We start from the raw sequence: 16,415 nt of genomic DNA on the forward strand, positions 1-16,415 counted from the left end.
TGGGGCGCCCACAGAAACTCAAAGCGGGAGATGAAGCATCGCTGAATATGTTTCCAAACCAACTTCATTCTAAGCCAAAGACTAGAAAATATGGTGAAGCATATCTTCCCTTTGGCTTCACCTGCACAAGTGCCAAGGTAGGTCTCCCTGCAGAATTGGTTTTCCCTTCGTCAGGAGCAATCGCTGGGCTGTTTAAATCACTGGCAAACAGTATCCCACAGTTGTTTATGTTTTTAAACCAGAGAGAGGCATTTTTTTGAAAAATGTATTGATAGCAATGTTGAATATTATTACACATGAAAAAAAAACTACACGTAAAATAATCACACTGTGATGCCTCTGCCTTTGTAAATGGAGCGACAGTAACTGCGTGTATATGTAAGCGTGTAAAACCTGCAGATAGTCAGATTAACAGTATTTCGTCTCTATCTGCCATTCTGCAATTCATTTCATGTAAAAAATAACGTGCGCACAGCGTGACGTGAAAAAGGCACATACCTTTGACATTGCCTTAAACGCAAAAAAGGAGTTTAAAAAATCTGAGTTTTCGGTGATTCAAAACACCATTTAGGTGTGGACAAAACAGCTGCGTTTTCAAAAATACCGGTGTAGGTGTGGACCTAGTGTAAAAGAGTTCGTAGTTTATTTTCTTACTACCTGTAATTTATTGCAGATTACTTGTATTTGCTTAATTGTTTACTAAATGTTTGAGGTGTGAAATAAACCGTAATGGAGCAAAATATGGGTGTGTGTGGTTGGAGGATGTGTTAGTGCGTGTGCGTGCGCGCGTGCGCGCGTGCACGCGCGAGAAGGGGGGCGCAAACATTTTTCTTGTAAAACAAGGGGGGCCCAGCAAAAAAAATTTGGGAACCACTGGACTAGATGGTGGAGTCACTGGACTCAGGACTAATATTGAATGTTAAGTTTTTGCAAGAACTGCAATGCAATTACAAACCTGCTAGAAAAGAAGTGATTTCTGAAGATGCATTTTTTTAGTACAAAAAAATGAAGTAATTTCAATGTATGCTCAAAAATCTCTTCTTTTCTCGTAGGTTTGAAATGTCATATAGGATTCAGCATTGCAGTTCTTGCAAAAAGCTGAAATAAAATATTTAGAATACTTTACAGATATTACAAATGGATTGTGGAGGCAGTCAAGGCACTTGCAGCTAAACGACAGATGAATGTGCCATACACCCTACACAAGCAGAGATGCATGAAGATGAACCGGCAAGTGAACCCCAACACAACAATGAATATTGTACTGAAGGAACAGATGTCTTTGAGCTGGCTTTGGACTTGGACTCAGCTTTTCTCCTTTACGCACACTAAGATGAGGCCATGTTTTTTTGTTGTTTTTTTACATATTTAACAATGAAAGCTTTGTGTAAAAGAAAGGAGTTACTACACTAAATGGTGACATATAGCAGTCGTTCTCAATCCTAGACTCCACAAAAACTTTTGCTTTTTTTCTACTAAACTTTTTAAAACTGCGTGTATACAAAGAGCTGTCCTCAGAATTATTAATATAAACATGCAACACTTAAATTAATATCATTACAGCTTTAGTTTGGCATCATGAGTGACAAGCGATTAGTAGGCAAAATTGTACCACACTATTACTTTTAGTGCTTGTGGTAAACTTCATAAAATGCTGAAATATAATGACTCACCACTATCGCGACCTGTGAACTGCCGTGTTTGGCCAGGTCTATCAGGTTGATGTCGCTGTACAGCAGGTTCTCAAGGCAGCCATGAAAGTTCCTGTTGGACAGGATGGGTTTCTGCAGTCCGTGGCTCTGGACAGCCGCCACCGTCAGCTGCACAGTAATTCCAAAACACGCTATAATAATATTACATTCTCCCTCTGAATGACATCAAGGTTGCTGTAAGAGGTTCATTCACAGAGTACGCTGCCTTTTAACGCAGAAAAATAAGCTCAAAAACACCTCTTCATTGCCTCACTACACTCACACAGCGAAATTATGCACCGAATAGCCCCTTTGAATAACCCTCTCAAGCTGGTTTGGCACAGAAAGCTGCCCACCTTCTGCCTTTTCATTCACTAGAAGATAGAAGAACTAATATGACTTGAACGTCCTGTCTGATTTATTCAACGAGTAACTCACTCACGCTGCTGAACAAATGAATATTTCTGCAGGAGTGGATGCGCTTTTGACACGTTTGCTTCAGAATGTGTGTGTGTGTGTTTCCTCTCACCGTGTGAATGTGCCAGTGGCTGAGATCAGCCGGTATTTGAACCTGCTGTGTATTTTTATCTACGGTCAGGTTTAGGTGAGTGCTGAGCCGCTCCAGCTTTACATGGTGCCAGTGCTGGTCATCAAGCAGACTGCCCAGGGAAACGAGAAGCTGACCACCAGAGGATGAACTCACACCTGCAACACAGAGGGAGAGAGGAGCGGGAGAAAAGTTGTCATGTCGGTGCCATGGTGCATTTCAGAGAAGAGCAACGTCCCCGGCCAACGCAGAAATCCCATTATGCATCTCCTGCTGAGGATCTTTGATTTTTTTTTTCCTGAAGTTTATTACCTCCAACGCACTTGAAGAAGAACATCCATAAAACATTTTTAACAAGGACAAACTTCTGTGAAGAAAATAGTCAGTGCTTTTTCCCAGCAAAACACCTATAGGAAGGGATTGTGTTCAATCTATCAAAACAAAAAGCACCACGGAAAGATTGCTGCATCAGTGGGATATTTTTTAATCTCTGTTTCAAAACAGGAAGCAGGTCACTGAGGTCACCCTCTTTCATTATAGAGCACATTTCTGTATGCTGAGAGGGAGGAGGACAGAGCACGAGAAATGATGATGCTACAAAATGATACCAGGACATAATTAATGACAGACCCAACACCAGCAGGTCTGATAGGTGGATTTATCTCTGGGTCCTCCAATGTGTTGGTTAGGAAACGAGGTTCTGCTGACAGAATGAGCTACAACAAAAGGAGAGATATAAGCCAAGTCATTAATTATGAAAGGTGTTTTCTTCAAGATAGAAAGACAGTTCAAATTACAGAGTTCCAACTCCTCATTGTGTGTTTAGGGGTCTGAGGTAGAGCTACGCAAAAGGCTGGTAAATGCTGGAAAATTGGTGGCTGGGAGGGACCTTACAAAAAATCTGAAGCCTGCTCCCCAAGTTTGAGGCTTTTAACCACTATCATATCTATCTAACTAACTATCATAAACCAACTAGTTTCTCCAATCTAAAATAACTGTCAGTGATCAACTTGCTGAATAGATCAAACTGTGCGTATCAGTTTCAGGTTTCAACAAGGGAGTACGCTGCATTCAAAGTTTGCATCAGTGACTTCATTTTTTTTCTGAATTGGCAATGTTACACAAATATATTAGACTTATCCTAAATTGTCTTTAGTATTGTGCTCTAGCTATGAAGGTCCAACGACAGTTTTCCCACTACTATCAATCAAATTAAAATTAAAATCTGAAAGATATCTAACATGGAAGTCACAAAAACTGCAGGTAGTCTGAAGGCAATTTGAGGCTAGTTTCTCAAAGCTAGTTGCTCCTATTTATTTCCTGTGCTAAAATGCTCAATTTTGCAATGGAAATAAGCAAAAAATAAATAAATGTATGTAAATAAATCTCATCGGTATTTTTTATACGAACAAAAAGTGGATTAAAAGTACACACCGGCTGTTAGCTATCTCATGTTACAGTGCTATGGTTAAATGTATTGTAATTCAGTTTGGTTATGTTAGTATTGCTTTATTAATACGTTAGCACTAAGTCGCCTGTGTGTTCTGCTCATACTGTAGCCTAAAGAGGCACCTTGCTAATGAAGCTAGCTAATGTTAGCTGATGAGTAAACGTTCCAGCTTCTCCAAATATGGTGATCCCTACCTCCTAAAAATGCAGGACTGACTAAAATAGCCAAATCGAGGAAAACAGTATTAAAATTCACAAACCAATAAGTGATCAGTGTCTCTATCTTTTATAACACAGTTTGTGATTACACAAACATTCCCGATGAAACAGATTTAAGTGAGTATTCAATGCTAAACAAATAAGTGGCTACGTTTAACTGAGATTGTGATTAATGTTAAATAGTATCCAAACTTACTTCCAGTCTGAAACCAACTTTTCAGGGGCTTCAACAATGGAGCTTTGATCAGGACATAACTACCTTAGCTTAGTTTAGCACAGAGATAGGAACATGGGAAATAGCTAGCCTAGTTCCATCGACAGAAGCCTGTCTTCCTCTTGAATCCAGTACTTACCCTGAGGATAAACAAGTAGTTTAAGAGAAAACAATAATAGAAACACTTCACTTCCATTAATGAATCTCTTTCTCACTCTCTGTCAGTCTTGATTCCCTTATTCCCCTTCTCCTTGCCTGCAAGTTTAATAGGAAGCTGAGAGAAAGAAGGTTCAATTTAAGAGAACTGTAACATGCTGCGGTTCTCACATGCCATTGGCTTAACTAATCAATCCAAAGGAACAGAGCTATGTAACACTACAATAACAGCCTAATTTAACTTGACTGAATGCACAAATATTGAATGTTCTTGTGTTTAAGCTGATGTTTTGGCACTGAACACTCTACTATGCTGGAGCCTACTGCCCTAGACAGGTCCCCAAGGCAATATTGCCAGATGATTTTCTGTCTGCTATTCCATTATGCTTCTTCACTCAAGCTCTAAATCTGCTTATGAAGGATGACAGTGACAAGTCTTATCACAAGATATACTGTTATGATTATTTCAGGATTGTATCGTCACGTGGTGCCAGCATTTAAAATACAACTTCACTGCAAAGCTAACACACATTCTCAAAACCAATTCTTAGTTTTAGTCACAGTTACAACGAGGAATTTCATACCATACAGAAGGAAAAGGAGCAAGACATCCATGGCAAGAATTTGACTATGAGTGGGTTTCAGATTTGTTTATTTCATGTATTTGCATCTTTGTGTATGAGGATGGTAGGACACACAGTCTTACCAATGGTGTCAAACCATTTCACAGATCAATGGCTTTGAAAAAGATCAAGATTAATTTAATTATCATTATCCTACACAAGGTTGCACAACAAAATTGCAGATGCAGTACCCTCTATGCTATTAATGAAAAATCCAAAGTGAATTGAGTAGTTTAGTAATTAAAAAGCTATCTTAATGACTCTGAAGTTTTAAAGTTTTATAAAAAAAAAAAAAAATACAATCCATCAAACGGCAGGTTGGTGCTGGCTCCAAAAGGAAGACAGTTCCCTAAGACTCCCATGTTAAAAGGCCCATTTATTGCATAAACGGCCTTGGTTATATCAAGATACAACATGTTTTGGGTCTGTTCTTTTCTCTTGTTTTGAAAACAAGATGGGATACATTTTTATAAGTTATTACCCACCTATTTATATTAGGGTTATATAATATGGTTATATTATATGTAACTAATGGCTGTGGCTGTTTTGAATGACAATTTGTGTTATTTTAACCAAAATATGATTCTGTTCATCTGGACGTAGTGTTTTCAGTGCGAGAAACATGAGTGACAAAACGTTTCTCGCACTGAAAACACTACGTCCAGATGAACAGAATCAACTTTTGGAGATTTACTTACCTGGATGATTGAGAATGCATCAAGATGTTTTACCAAAATACTTCAGTTTTCCAGTAAATACAGTATCTTTTTCAATAGCACAAATTGGCGTCCCATTTGCTGTCAGAGACAATTAAGTATCAAACGTATAGATGATGTCAAAGTGGCTATGTCCATTTTAATGTACAGTCTAAAGGTAAAACTCTATGATAAAATGTATTTGACTGTTTTTTTAAAAACCTACTAAACAGAAAACATGAAAGCAACAACATCAAGATCAAAGTGCTAGATAGTCCCTTGTAGACACAGAGTAGTAAATAATTATAGCATAGGTTGGCATTTATACCCCAAAGATGCTATTCCTATTCTTTTTTGAATTCTTTGTCAGAGACATACTTTGTCTCTCTAGACAAAGTATGTCTTCTTTGGAAACATTCATTTTAGCTTACCATAAATTTAAATGAACCCAATCAGTCCTATAGTAAGTGTGAAAGGCAAGAAGTTATAACAATATTTACCATCCACAGTCAATTAATATTTAGAAAGAGTCCTCCATTTGTTCTCCTTTTTTTCTGCCACAAATCTCTTTCACTTCCCAGTGTCTTCAAAGGCAAACAAGACGGCAGTCATTTACATTTTTACATTAGCCTTTAAACAATGAACAATGAGGGTTTTTTTTTTTAATTTGTTTTAAATTCTTTTTTAAAGACACATTCTTTATTTTTACCGCACCGAAAAATTCAGTAGTAAGTAACCTATCATACAGCAGGGGAGTGCAGTGAGAGGTTTCTTTCCATTTTCTGGCTCCTCTGGAACTCTTGGGAGGCAGCATACAAAACGAGTAAATCGCTGTAGACAAAGTGGAATTGAGTAAGCCAATGCAACAGCAATCACCGCAGTTCATTGTCTTCTATTTTCTCTGCCAACTGGCACACTTTGTCCAAAGACATTCATCTCATTTCAGCGGCGCTGTTCAGATCCCTGGGGGGGAAGATCTAGTTGTAGCTTTTGCTGCTCTGTACAATGAGCAAAATGCTGATTGTGGCAAAGTCGTGCTACTGTAAACCCTGAAATATTCCATTTAGTATGCCAGAAACCAGACAGTGAACACAGCATGTCCTCACTGCTGAGAATACGGAGACAAGAAAGCCTTTCACTTAACATGCAGCCTGCCCTGCATGGATCTCTGATGCCATCCTAATTTCGTCAGTGATACTTAACACCATTTGTCCAAAAGGCACTGGAGCCCTCAGCGCATTTACTGCTGTGTATTACAGCTTTCCAATGGCAGTTCAGAATTGAAGTGAATTATGAAGCAGCAGGCTACATTACAGCAAACTGACATTTTGATAAATGTAAAGCATAGAGGAAATGAGATGGTTTTGGATAGCGGACATAAATCTTAATGAGCCAGTCAATTTATTCCAACTGCTTGGACAGCCACAGGCACACAGAGAGGGTCTAAGTGTCTCACTGCATGTGTTTGTTTGACTGTCTGTCTCCTCGGTCACTGTCTATTGGTCTGTCTGTTATTCCTGTCTTTGTGTTTCCATTCAGACGTGTACTTATGCTAATGGATGTTGCTCACTAATTAATGAAAACACTTGCACCCTTATAAGCTGTACATTTACCCAGTTCACAGTGTTCACAGCCACCGCTCTGTCTCAGCCAGCTTGCTGTTCTCGTGAAGTGACATGAATCACCGTTAAAGGGAGGACCGGGACTGACAGGATCAGGCCGGACCGGGACTGACAGGATCAGGCCGGAAAAAGGGAGAGATAACTGTGAAGAGCTTCAGAGAGTCTCTCACATTCTTCAGTGTTTAGATAATGCATCTAAACCTTCTGCTATTATCCATTCGCTCTGTTAGTTTGATCTTCTCTTGTCTTCCAACAGCTGACTGAGGAGGAGCATGCTGTGGCTCAGGGTGGATGCTCCAAGCTATTGATCTAAATTACACTGTCTGTAGACTCCAAGCTCCTTGGAGATTCAGAGGGAGGAAGAAGACAAAAGATGAATACCATGCAATTGTTAAAGGTAAATAATTCAATCTGAAAAAAGAACTAGCAGAGGCAGAATTTGGATCACATATGAAAAAGGCTTTGATAAATAAACATGAAGATTTTTTTCTATAGCAAAAAAAAACGATAGGGTAGGGACTGATAGAGAGGTAGGGCAATAAAGAGAGTGTGCAGTGTCAGTGCTGTGACTGAGGCAAAGTACGATTTTTAGGATAATCGCAACTTAGCTCAATATAATCTCTGTACCGTTACAACAGCAATCCTGTGTTTACTGTCGTTCCCAGCCAAGTTCTTTGAGCACTTTGCTGACTATCGGACTGAGTCTAGCAGGGATGTGACAGGCGTCACTCAGGGAGCTGATGTCAGACTGACAGTTTTGCAGATGACGCCTCTTTCCAGCTGACATATACTAGACAATACCACCAGGGAAATAAACTGCTTCCACCCAGTCATAACTAATGGACAATATTCTGCTTTTTATTTCAAGAATGCAGAAAGGGGAGGGTGAGACTAGGGTGAGGGGATGTAAAGAAGCAGAGAGAGGCCTGGAGTTGGAAACAACAAATTTAGGCTTTCACAAAATCTTAGAAAAATAGCTGTGGGAATCTGGGATTTTCAGCCTGTGTGTGTGTGTGTGTGTGTGTGTGTGTGTGTGGGTGTGTGTGTGTGTGTGTGTGTGTGTGTGTGTGTGTGTGTGTGTGTGTGTGTGTGTGTGTGTGTGTGTGTGTGTGTGAATGGTAAATGCTGAAGAATAATGTTGCGTATAGTAAATGAAAGGTCCCTTTTTCAAACATTAATATAACACTAAAATGCAGTTGAATTATGTCTTCTCTTGAAATGCTTTTAATTATGGTTAAGTAAATGGATGATGCAGGAAGTCTGACAATTGTGAAACGTGAACTGAATGGTACAGCATGTACTGTATTCAGGTTTTGTTGTCATATGATCACTAAACATATGATGTTGACTTGTCTGTCATTTTGAATATGTGCCCCTGTAGGGTAAGTTTAATAAAGCCCCATCTCTCAGGCCTAGTGACACTCAGTGCCCCCTCCTGGCAGCTACTGTGCACTAAAGCAAAACATATATTTCCTACCTGCAAATACCTGGCTTTGGTTGCTGGCAGACTGCTACGTGTCACTTGTAGTATGCATGAAAGAAACTGACTAGTTGACATGTATTTTCCAAGTTACAGTGAAACTGTGAAAAATGCAACGCAGCTAGAAAACTGAAATTGTTAGCCTTCAAAGTAAAAGTTGAGTTGAGCCATTGCTGTGCCATTGAAGCACACTTTTACTTTGAAGGTAGAGTGTTTGCAGACAAGTCTGTGTCTTCCATGCAAAGTACAGGCATCCATGGCAACCTGTTAATGGCCAAAGCAACTGTAAGGATGTTTTTTTGCACAGCAACCTCTTTGCATCTGATTTCACCAGCAACTGTCAGCAACCCAAGGAACCACTTGCCAACCAGTTTGGAGGACATATTTTTCCATAGAGCACATATTTCGTATCACAGCCAATCTGGTGGACAATCTTCAAGCAATATATGCATGGAGAAAACTCAGCTTTGCTTATAGTGATGGTCAAAATATTCAGTTTTCCACAAATCAAAACATGGCAGGAATTGTGGGAAATTCGGTGCTTATAGTGCATCTAAGAAGGTTTTGATCAATTATTAGTTCTAACAGCTGGATGCTCTCTGTTGCATCATACTCCTACTTGACCTTCTGGGGTGTGCTACCATTAGTTCATCAATGCTCTAACCTAATCTTTCTTTGAATTCTCCTTTCACCCACACAAAGAGCAGGTACCGAGTCTCACTCAGTTTTTCAGCAACCAAACAACTAGTCTGCAAAATTTCAACTATACTGCATGTCCCCTGTTTTGGGATAAGAGAATACTGTGATTAATGAAAAGTACAGTGACTAAGTGGTGCTTTTTATTTATTTATTTGTTCATTTATTTCTACATCAAAGAAAGTTTAACTTTAGATCAAATTATTGCTCTGTTATAAATATAACCACACAATCTTACATCACAGAAATAAATAAATAAACACATAAAACTGATTTCTATGATTAATAATCTGCAGTTTCACTTTTGAAATATAACTTCATTTAGGACCACAAAATATGGCTTTCTGAGGGAAAGTGATATATTCTCAGGAAGCTGCACTTTTCATTTCAGCTGTAACTGAAAGGAAGGCCTGGCTGATGAGCAGAGCGGCAGAGTACTCCAGCAGCCAGATGGCACGGTTGATGAGAGCTTTGCCATATGGTGATAATACGACAGGCTGGCAGTCCAACAGCACCTCAGGTTTAACCTTGTTTACGCCAGATACACACACACGATGTCTCGCCTTGCACCTTGGGTCATGTTTTCTATTTTCCTGTCATTCATCATGGTTTCCTATTTTATTTTAATACACGTGCTTTAGGCACTTCAGTGTTGTGTCATCTCCTCCATCATGAGTGTCATCTGTGCCTCATTGTGCAATTCCCAGAGTTTATTTAATATGGCTGTACCTCTCTTTTTGTGCCAGACTGTATTGTGTGCTCCAGCCTCTAGTTCCCAGTGTACATTTTTAGGGAATTTGACTTCCCAGATTCCCTGTACTGCCATGGCCTGGTCCCTGTCAGCGGCTGAGTGATTACCAAACGTTTTTGTTAAAGTGAAGAGTGTTTATTTAATTTCATTTTTTTACTTTTAATTCTATCTCTCTAAGTTGTGCTTTTGAGTCCTGTGTCTGTAGCTTCATGGTCATCACATTTTACCTTCATTAGCTTCCACACAGGCAGTGGGTTATGTTATGCTAACCCACTGTGCTCCACAGTGTTCATCCTTGACACATGTTTCTAGCATCCATCATATATTATAGATTAAAAGAGAGAGATGAGGATGTCAAGCTGGGAGAGAAACGGCCAGAAAGTGAGACCCCCCACTAGATAGAGGCGAAGAGTCTGGGAATAGCTAAGAATCAGTGAGACAAACAAGACAAGAAAAGAACAAAGCTAAACACGAGTTCCTTCTTGACAGTCAATCACCAACATTGTGATTGACTGTATCTGCCAGATACGGTCAAATGTACAAATCCAGATAACAACAGTAGGGACGCTGTGTAAACAAATGTAAATAAAAAATTTATTTGCAAATGTCACAAACCCATATTTTAATCACAATAGATTAAATATAAGATATATCAGATGTATCCTTTTTAAAAAAGTATTTCTTCATTTTGAACATGTTAAAAAAGTTGGGAAAGGACCATGTCTACCACTGTGTAGGATGCCGTGTTCTTCTAACAACATCTGGAAACGGAGGAGACTGACTGCTGGATTCCTGTGAGAGGAATGTTGTCCTAATCTTGTCTGATAGAGGGTTCAAGCTGCTCAAAAGTCCTGGATGTTCTTCGTGGCATTTTTTTTGTTTGTTCGTTTGTTTGTTTTGTGATGTATCAGATGTTTTCAGTTCGTGAAAGGTCTGGACTACAGGTCAGGTTAGCTCCCAGACTTCCATTATGAAGCCATGTTGCTGTAATAGATGCAGTGTGAGGTTTAGGAATCCTGCTGAAATGTGCAAGATTTTCCCTGAAAAGGTATTGTCTGGATGGGATAGTAGCATGTGTGCATTTTAAATCAGCTTTGGCCCAGAGAGATTAGGGGCTTTTCTGGATACTGTTCAGGCAGTGGCTTCTTCTTTGAATGATAAAGCTTTAACCTGTACCCGTGGACAGCACAGCAACCAGTGTTCAGAGACAATGAATTTTGGAAGTCTTCCCAAGCTGTGCAGTGATTTCCATAACAATATCATGCCTGTTTTTAATATGGTGCCCTATAAGCCCCAAAGATCACATGCATCCAATATTGGTTTTGTGTCCTTTCCTTTGCACACAGAGATTTTTTGAATATTTTTATGATGTTATGTACTGTACATGATGACATATTCATAGTCAATTTTATGTTGATGAGTGAAATACACAATTTACAGATTGGTGATCCTCTGCCCATCTTACCTTATGAGAAACTCTGCCTTACTAAGATGCTCTTTTTATGCACAGTCATGTTACTGATCAGTTGCCAGTTATTCTAATTAGTTGCTATGAAATTCAAAATAAGCTAATATTTATCGGAAAGCAATTAATATGGTTTTTATGTTCTACAGTGAATAAAATATGGGTTTTGAGATTTTCAAATGACTGCATTCTGTTTTCATTTACATTTTACAAAGCATCCCAACTTTTTCAGAGTTGGATATATGGCACTTTTTCTAATTAGCTTAAGACATATGGATAAACAAACAAGCACTGTAGTGAGCTAAAAGGCATATGTAGAAAGAAGCATAATTCCCCTGAGTTTCATCAAAATTGAATCAGAGGTATTTCCCAAAATTGTTTCTGACAAACATGCAAGTGAACCAGCAGATGGGTTAAGAGTGACCTCAAGCTTGTTCCATTTCATTATAGGGATGAAACATGCAAGATATTAAATTTGCTATACACAGAAGGGATTTTGGAAGCTCTGGACCCTGAGTGAGTGCATAATTACGCTGTACAGTTTGCGTGTTTAGCTGACATTTACTCGCAGAACTAAACAATGAAAGAAAAATGAATGAACAGATGAGTGGAGCTGCAGAGTTTGCCAGTGCAGTTGGCTCAAGGAACTTCCAAAATATTCAATTCAAACATCTGAAGTTTCAGTCATTGTCCTCAGGAAGTCGATCACTGCTGATTTGGTCCTTCCAAAAACATTACCATGTTCAGTTGGTGTGAATATGTTGCTTGCAAACTGTTTGAGGTGTGCAAAATAGTCCCTGATTATATAGTATGACAACATGACAATCAGGCACACTATTAAGATCAAAACACACGTCATCACAGCAGACAAAATCCCTCTGACAGGTACGGTTTTTCCCAAAAGGGTAAATCTTAACAAGCAATTTGTTAAATCAGTTGGGCTGCCCTAAAGCGTACCCTCCTCTATGTCTTTCTGGACACTAATAGGACCCTTACAGGTTAGAGGTCAAATTTATACCATCAGTACATCCAGTGGGAAGCTGAGGGGTCACACTATATATACACACACATATATGTATGTAAATTACAAACATTCAGCAGTGACAGATGGACAACACAGACTCGGGGAAAAGGCCAACAGATGGACTCGTGCTGGGGTTTAAACTAATGTTGTCACAGGAGGCTTGTTAGAGAGCTTGGCAGCTAATGCTAGTGCTAATCCTTTGGGACCACAGACTTTCTGTGTATGTGATGGTACCGCTGCCTGTTCAAATGATGGAAAATGTATGTTTTACATCTCTGCTGGCAGTGCCATTGTCAAACTTTTCCAACAATGTGTGTCTCAGCATGACAAGCTACACATGCATAAAAGACCTGATTTAAACAGAGTGAATATATTTATCTTGCACAACCAATTAGGCAATATCACTATTAACTGCAATTTCGCAGAATGATTCAGCATTATTGGGGTTATGTTTATCATGTAAGAAAACACAACAAAGCATTAATTTATGTCTGTAGATCTGGGAGACCGGTGTCCTACCCTGTAGGTGGTAGAGTAGCAGCTTTCCTTTCTCGAGCACCAGCGTGAGGCTGTGATCACGCTGTCCCTCTGCATGGAGCAGTGTCCCAGAATTCTTCAGGGTTTTAAACTTCAAAGAAATAGTCTCCATCACAGTCCAGCTTGCCCTCACACTCAGTCTGTAGACCAAGCTACTTCTGCTCCCATCAAAGCTTGCCACGCTAGAAGCTACAGAACAAAATTAAGTGGGAGAGGGAAAAGTTTTATTCTTTACATTTCATTCATTTTAAATAACACACTAGCACCAAATACTAACACAACTGTGCAAACTCTGTCTTTGCCACCATTTTTCTAACATCATGAATTTCACAGAATTGTAAGAATATTTCTAGACAGATTTGGATCTCTTGGTGAAATTATTTACTCAGCAAGCACATTTAACCCCATTAACATCACTTTTCCATATGATTTAGCCCAGAGTTGACCATTCCTTTTGGTGCTATGTTCAATGCTATGCTCAATTTGTGAAACTTCTTTAGTATATTTTAAAATAAAGAGGCGATGGCGATTGATCAGTGGGCTTCACTAGTTGAATTTAAGCCCTGTTGTCACTCAGAGAGAAGTACAGTTTTACAAACCATAGCTTTATTATAGGTAGGGTACAACACCAAGTAACAAGACTGGCATTTAGTTAAGTCAATTACAAAGAAGCAAAGCTTGCTGCTGCTGCCTTGAAATGCTTGGATTGCTTGAAGGCATTTTGCATGTACATTTCTATTGTTTCAATTCTTATTGAACTCTGTATTAAAACCATGTGGTGTCTGTACATCTCACACACAACACCCAATAATTCTAGTGCATGGCTTAGTGTTTGAATAGCACTGCTAATTTTTCTCAGAACTAATGGTTTCTAAATTGACTGCAAAAGGTTTGTATAACTCACATCACACACCAGAGCAAAATCAAACCAAAGTCATGTTTCTGCCTATGTGTGTGGGAGTATTTTAAATCTATTTTTCTAAAAAAACAATGAACAATCTTGTTCTGTATATAATGCTGCAGGATTAATATAACTTTCAAGGTGTTCCAGGGACCATTTCTTATTTTTCCGCACCACATTTAAACACCATAATCCAAATTTGATAGAGATAATCTGTGTAGATTTAATCCAACAAATCAAGATTTAAATTAATTGACTAAAGTTTGACTTTACATTCTAAGATACAAAACTAGCTGCTAGCAAAATACTTGTAATACAATAACAAGCCAAAACTGCCATTTGTAATATTTTAAAAGAAGACACTTTTAATGCCACAACACATTTACATTTTTAGCGTTCAAAATGAGTTGAAGCCAGTCGGGCATTAAAGACTTCAAGACAGGCAATCAAGACCAACTAACTGTTGATAACATAATTATATGTCACTTAAGGTCAAAATATTCTATGATAAAATAAACATTGGATATATTTATAATTGCTATAACATAACACTTAATTCACAGTTACTTACTATATCGACATCCATATATTTCCAGTCTGAGGCCAATCCTCCCACTGGGGTTCCAGTCCAGTGGGATTAAACGAAGAAAGCGAGCTATGACCGGCTGCTCCAGTTTGTACTGGACCACAGTGTCAGCATTACTGTTACCTGGAAAAGCCTGCAACAATACAGTTACATGTTTGTTACAGTTACCGTTTTCTTCATTCTTACAGTCAGTCAGCTGATTGCTGCAACAACAATGTAATAATGTAATAATGATGTAATAGCAATAACAAACACTAAAGGGTGATGCCTCTATCAGGAAAGCAGATAGATATGCTTCTCATCAAGTGTTCATAATGGTGACTAAAAGCTAGATAGCACCATTATACATTGAAAGTTTTCCATATTCAAGGGCTGCAAATCTCCTTGTCAGTGGAAAGAAAAAGTCTCCCAAACCTCCTCTGCCCTGAGACCGTCTTCATTTTCAAACTCTGAACTCACCGAAGCCATTGGTCCTAAGTAATGATAATGTCTCTCCCTCTCCCTCATCTCTGTCCAGTGATCAATAACTTGGACCTATTCTGTCTCCGTAGCAAGCCTCTCTTTAAAAGACTAATGGCTTCTATTTTTCCCAATCAGCTGCCTGTGGGAATCCAGCAGGACTCACACACACAGCGAAACACCTGCAATAATATGTGTAAGAAGAAAACAAGAAGAGCAAGCTGCATATACGGTATAGAGTAGGTGTCCATGTGTTCGTGTGCATGTCCTTTGCTTATGTCCTATCTGGAGCGCTTGTGTGATGCTGCCTGTGTGTTTGTGTGAGAGACTCAGCTGAGGGTGTACCGATGTAACTGCGTGAGAGAAATTGGCTTCTCTGGCACTGCATAATTGTGATCTCAGTGCCGTCTTCAGTGCTTTGAAGGGCTGAGCAGGCTGGGCAGCAGAGCGTTAAGCTCAACAAATGGCTCTGTTTCCTGCTGAGGAGAGCAGCATCTCATTTACTTGCCCGAGCATCTTTTGAAATATGAGTAGCCTCTGACAAGCCTTCAGTCAAGGAGAGAGGAATGGCCAGAGAATGAGTCGAAGAAGAGGATGAGAGGGCATGACAAAGGAATCGCAGAGGAACTGTGCCTGGCGTAGTTGGTACGACCAAGACAATATAAAAATACTGAATTATGCAATAAAGTCCTTCGTTAAAAGGAGCTACAAGAAAAGAACGTTTGGAATCAGCAGTAAAATAATGTTGGCAGACACGTTATTCAAGTGACATTTCAGTCAACATAGGCATTTCACTGCATAGCTGCCCACAGTGAAGCTAGATTATTCACTTTAAATTAAATGGGGTGTTTGCTGAAATATACTTGTTGCCATGCTAATGGCTTTTGCTCCTTAGGAAGTTCTGAGGAGAGTTGCCAGCTTTGTTAACCTCATTTGCTCCTCTTTACTTTATCAGGGAGGTAAATTATCATAAGTGGGCTTTAAAAAAAACTTCTAAATGACACACTGACTCTTGTGCCTGCCACCCTATGGGCCAAAATCAGATATACCTCTTATGGTGGTCTGGTTTTCCGACAATGTTTGGATCGCATCCCAGAAGCATGTTTGTGGCACAGGAAATCCTGGGGATGCTGAGGGATGCCTTCATAGTGCATAACTCCTTAAAGGTCGAATTTAATGACAAGTATTGTCTTGGTCATGCTTCTGACATGATGTGCTTTCTTTAGGATTTGAGATTTCTTTTTGGTATCTGGGTTGAAGCCAGAGATATACTGTACAGTGGGGGTAACAATTCTTTGAT

General features: G+C 39.2%; 1 protein-coding gene across 3 annotated transcripts in view; it reads right to left on the reverse strand.

The window, feature by feature from the left end:
* LOC102776796 (contactin-associated protein-like 4) overlaps nucleotides 1-16,415 on the reverse strand; it is a 114,930-nt gene that overhangs the window by 50,667 nt on the left and 47,848 nt on the right. For 2 of the 3 annotated variants that reach the window (XM_087831096.1, XM_006797776.3), the window contains 4 exons: nucleotides 14,642-14,789; nucleotides 13,152-13,358; nucleotides 2,221-2,396; nucleotides 1,674-1,820 (listed from right to left, as the gene is read on the reverse strand). In XM_087831096.1, coding sequence (XP_087687222.1) covers nucleotides 1,674-1,820; nucleotides 2,221-2,396; nucleotides 13,152-13,358; nucleotides 14,642-14,789 — 678 coding nt within the window. The remainder of the gene's footprint in view (nucleotides 1-1,673; nucleotides 1,821-2,220; nucleotides 2,397-13,151; nucleotides 13,359-14,641; nucleotides 14,790-16,415) is intronic. The other variant, XM_006797777.3, reaches the window with a different exon arrangement.

This window comes from Neolamprologus brichardi, chromosome 17 (genome assembly GCF_056152115.1).
Source record: "Neolamprologus brichardi isolate AB-2024 chromosome 17, ASM5615211v1, whole genome shotgun sequence".
NCBI classification, from domain to species: Eukaryota; Metazoa; Chordata; class Actinopteri; order Cichliformes; family Cichlidae; genus Neolamprologus; species Neolamprologus brichardi.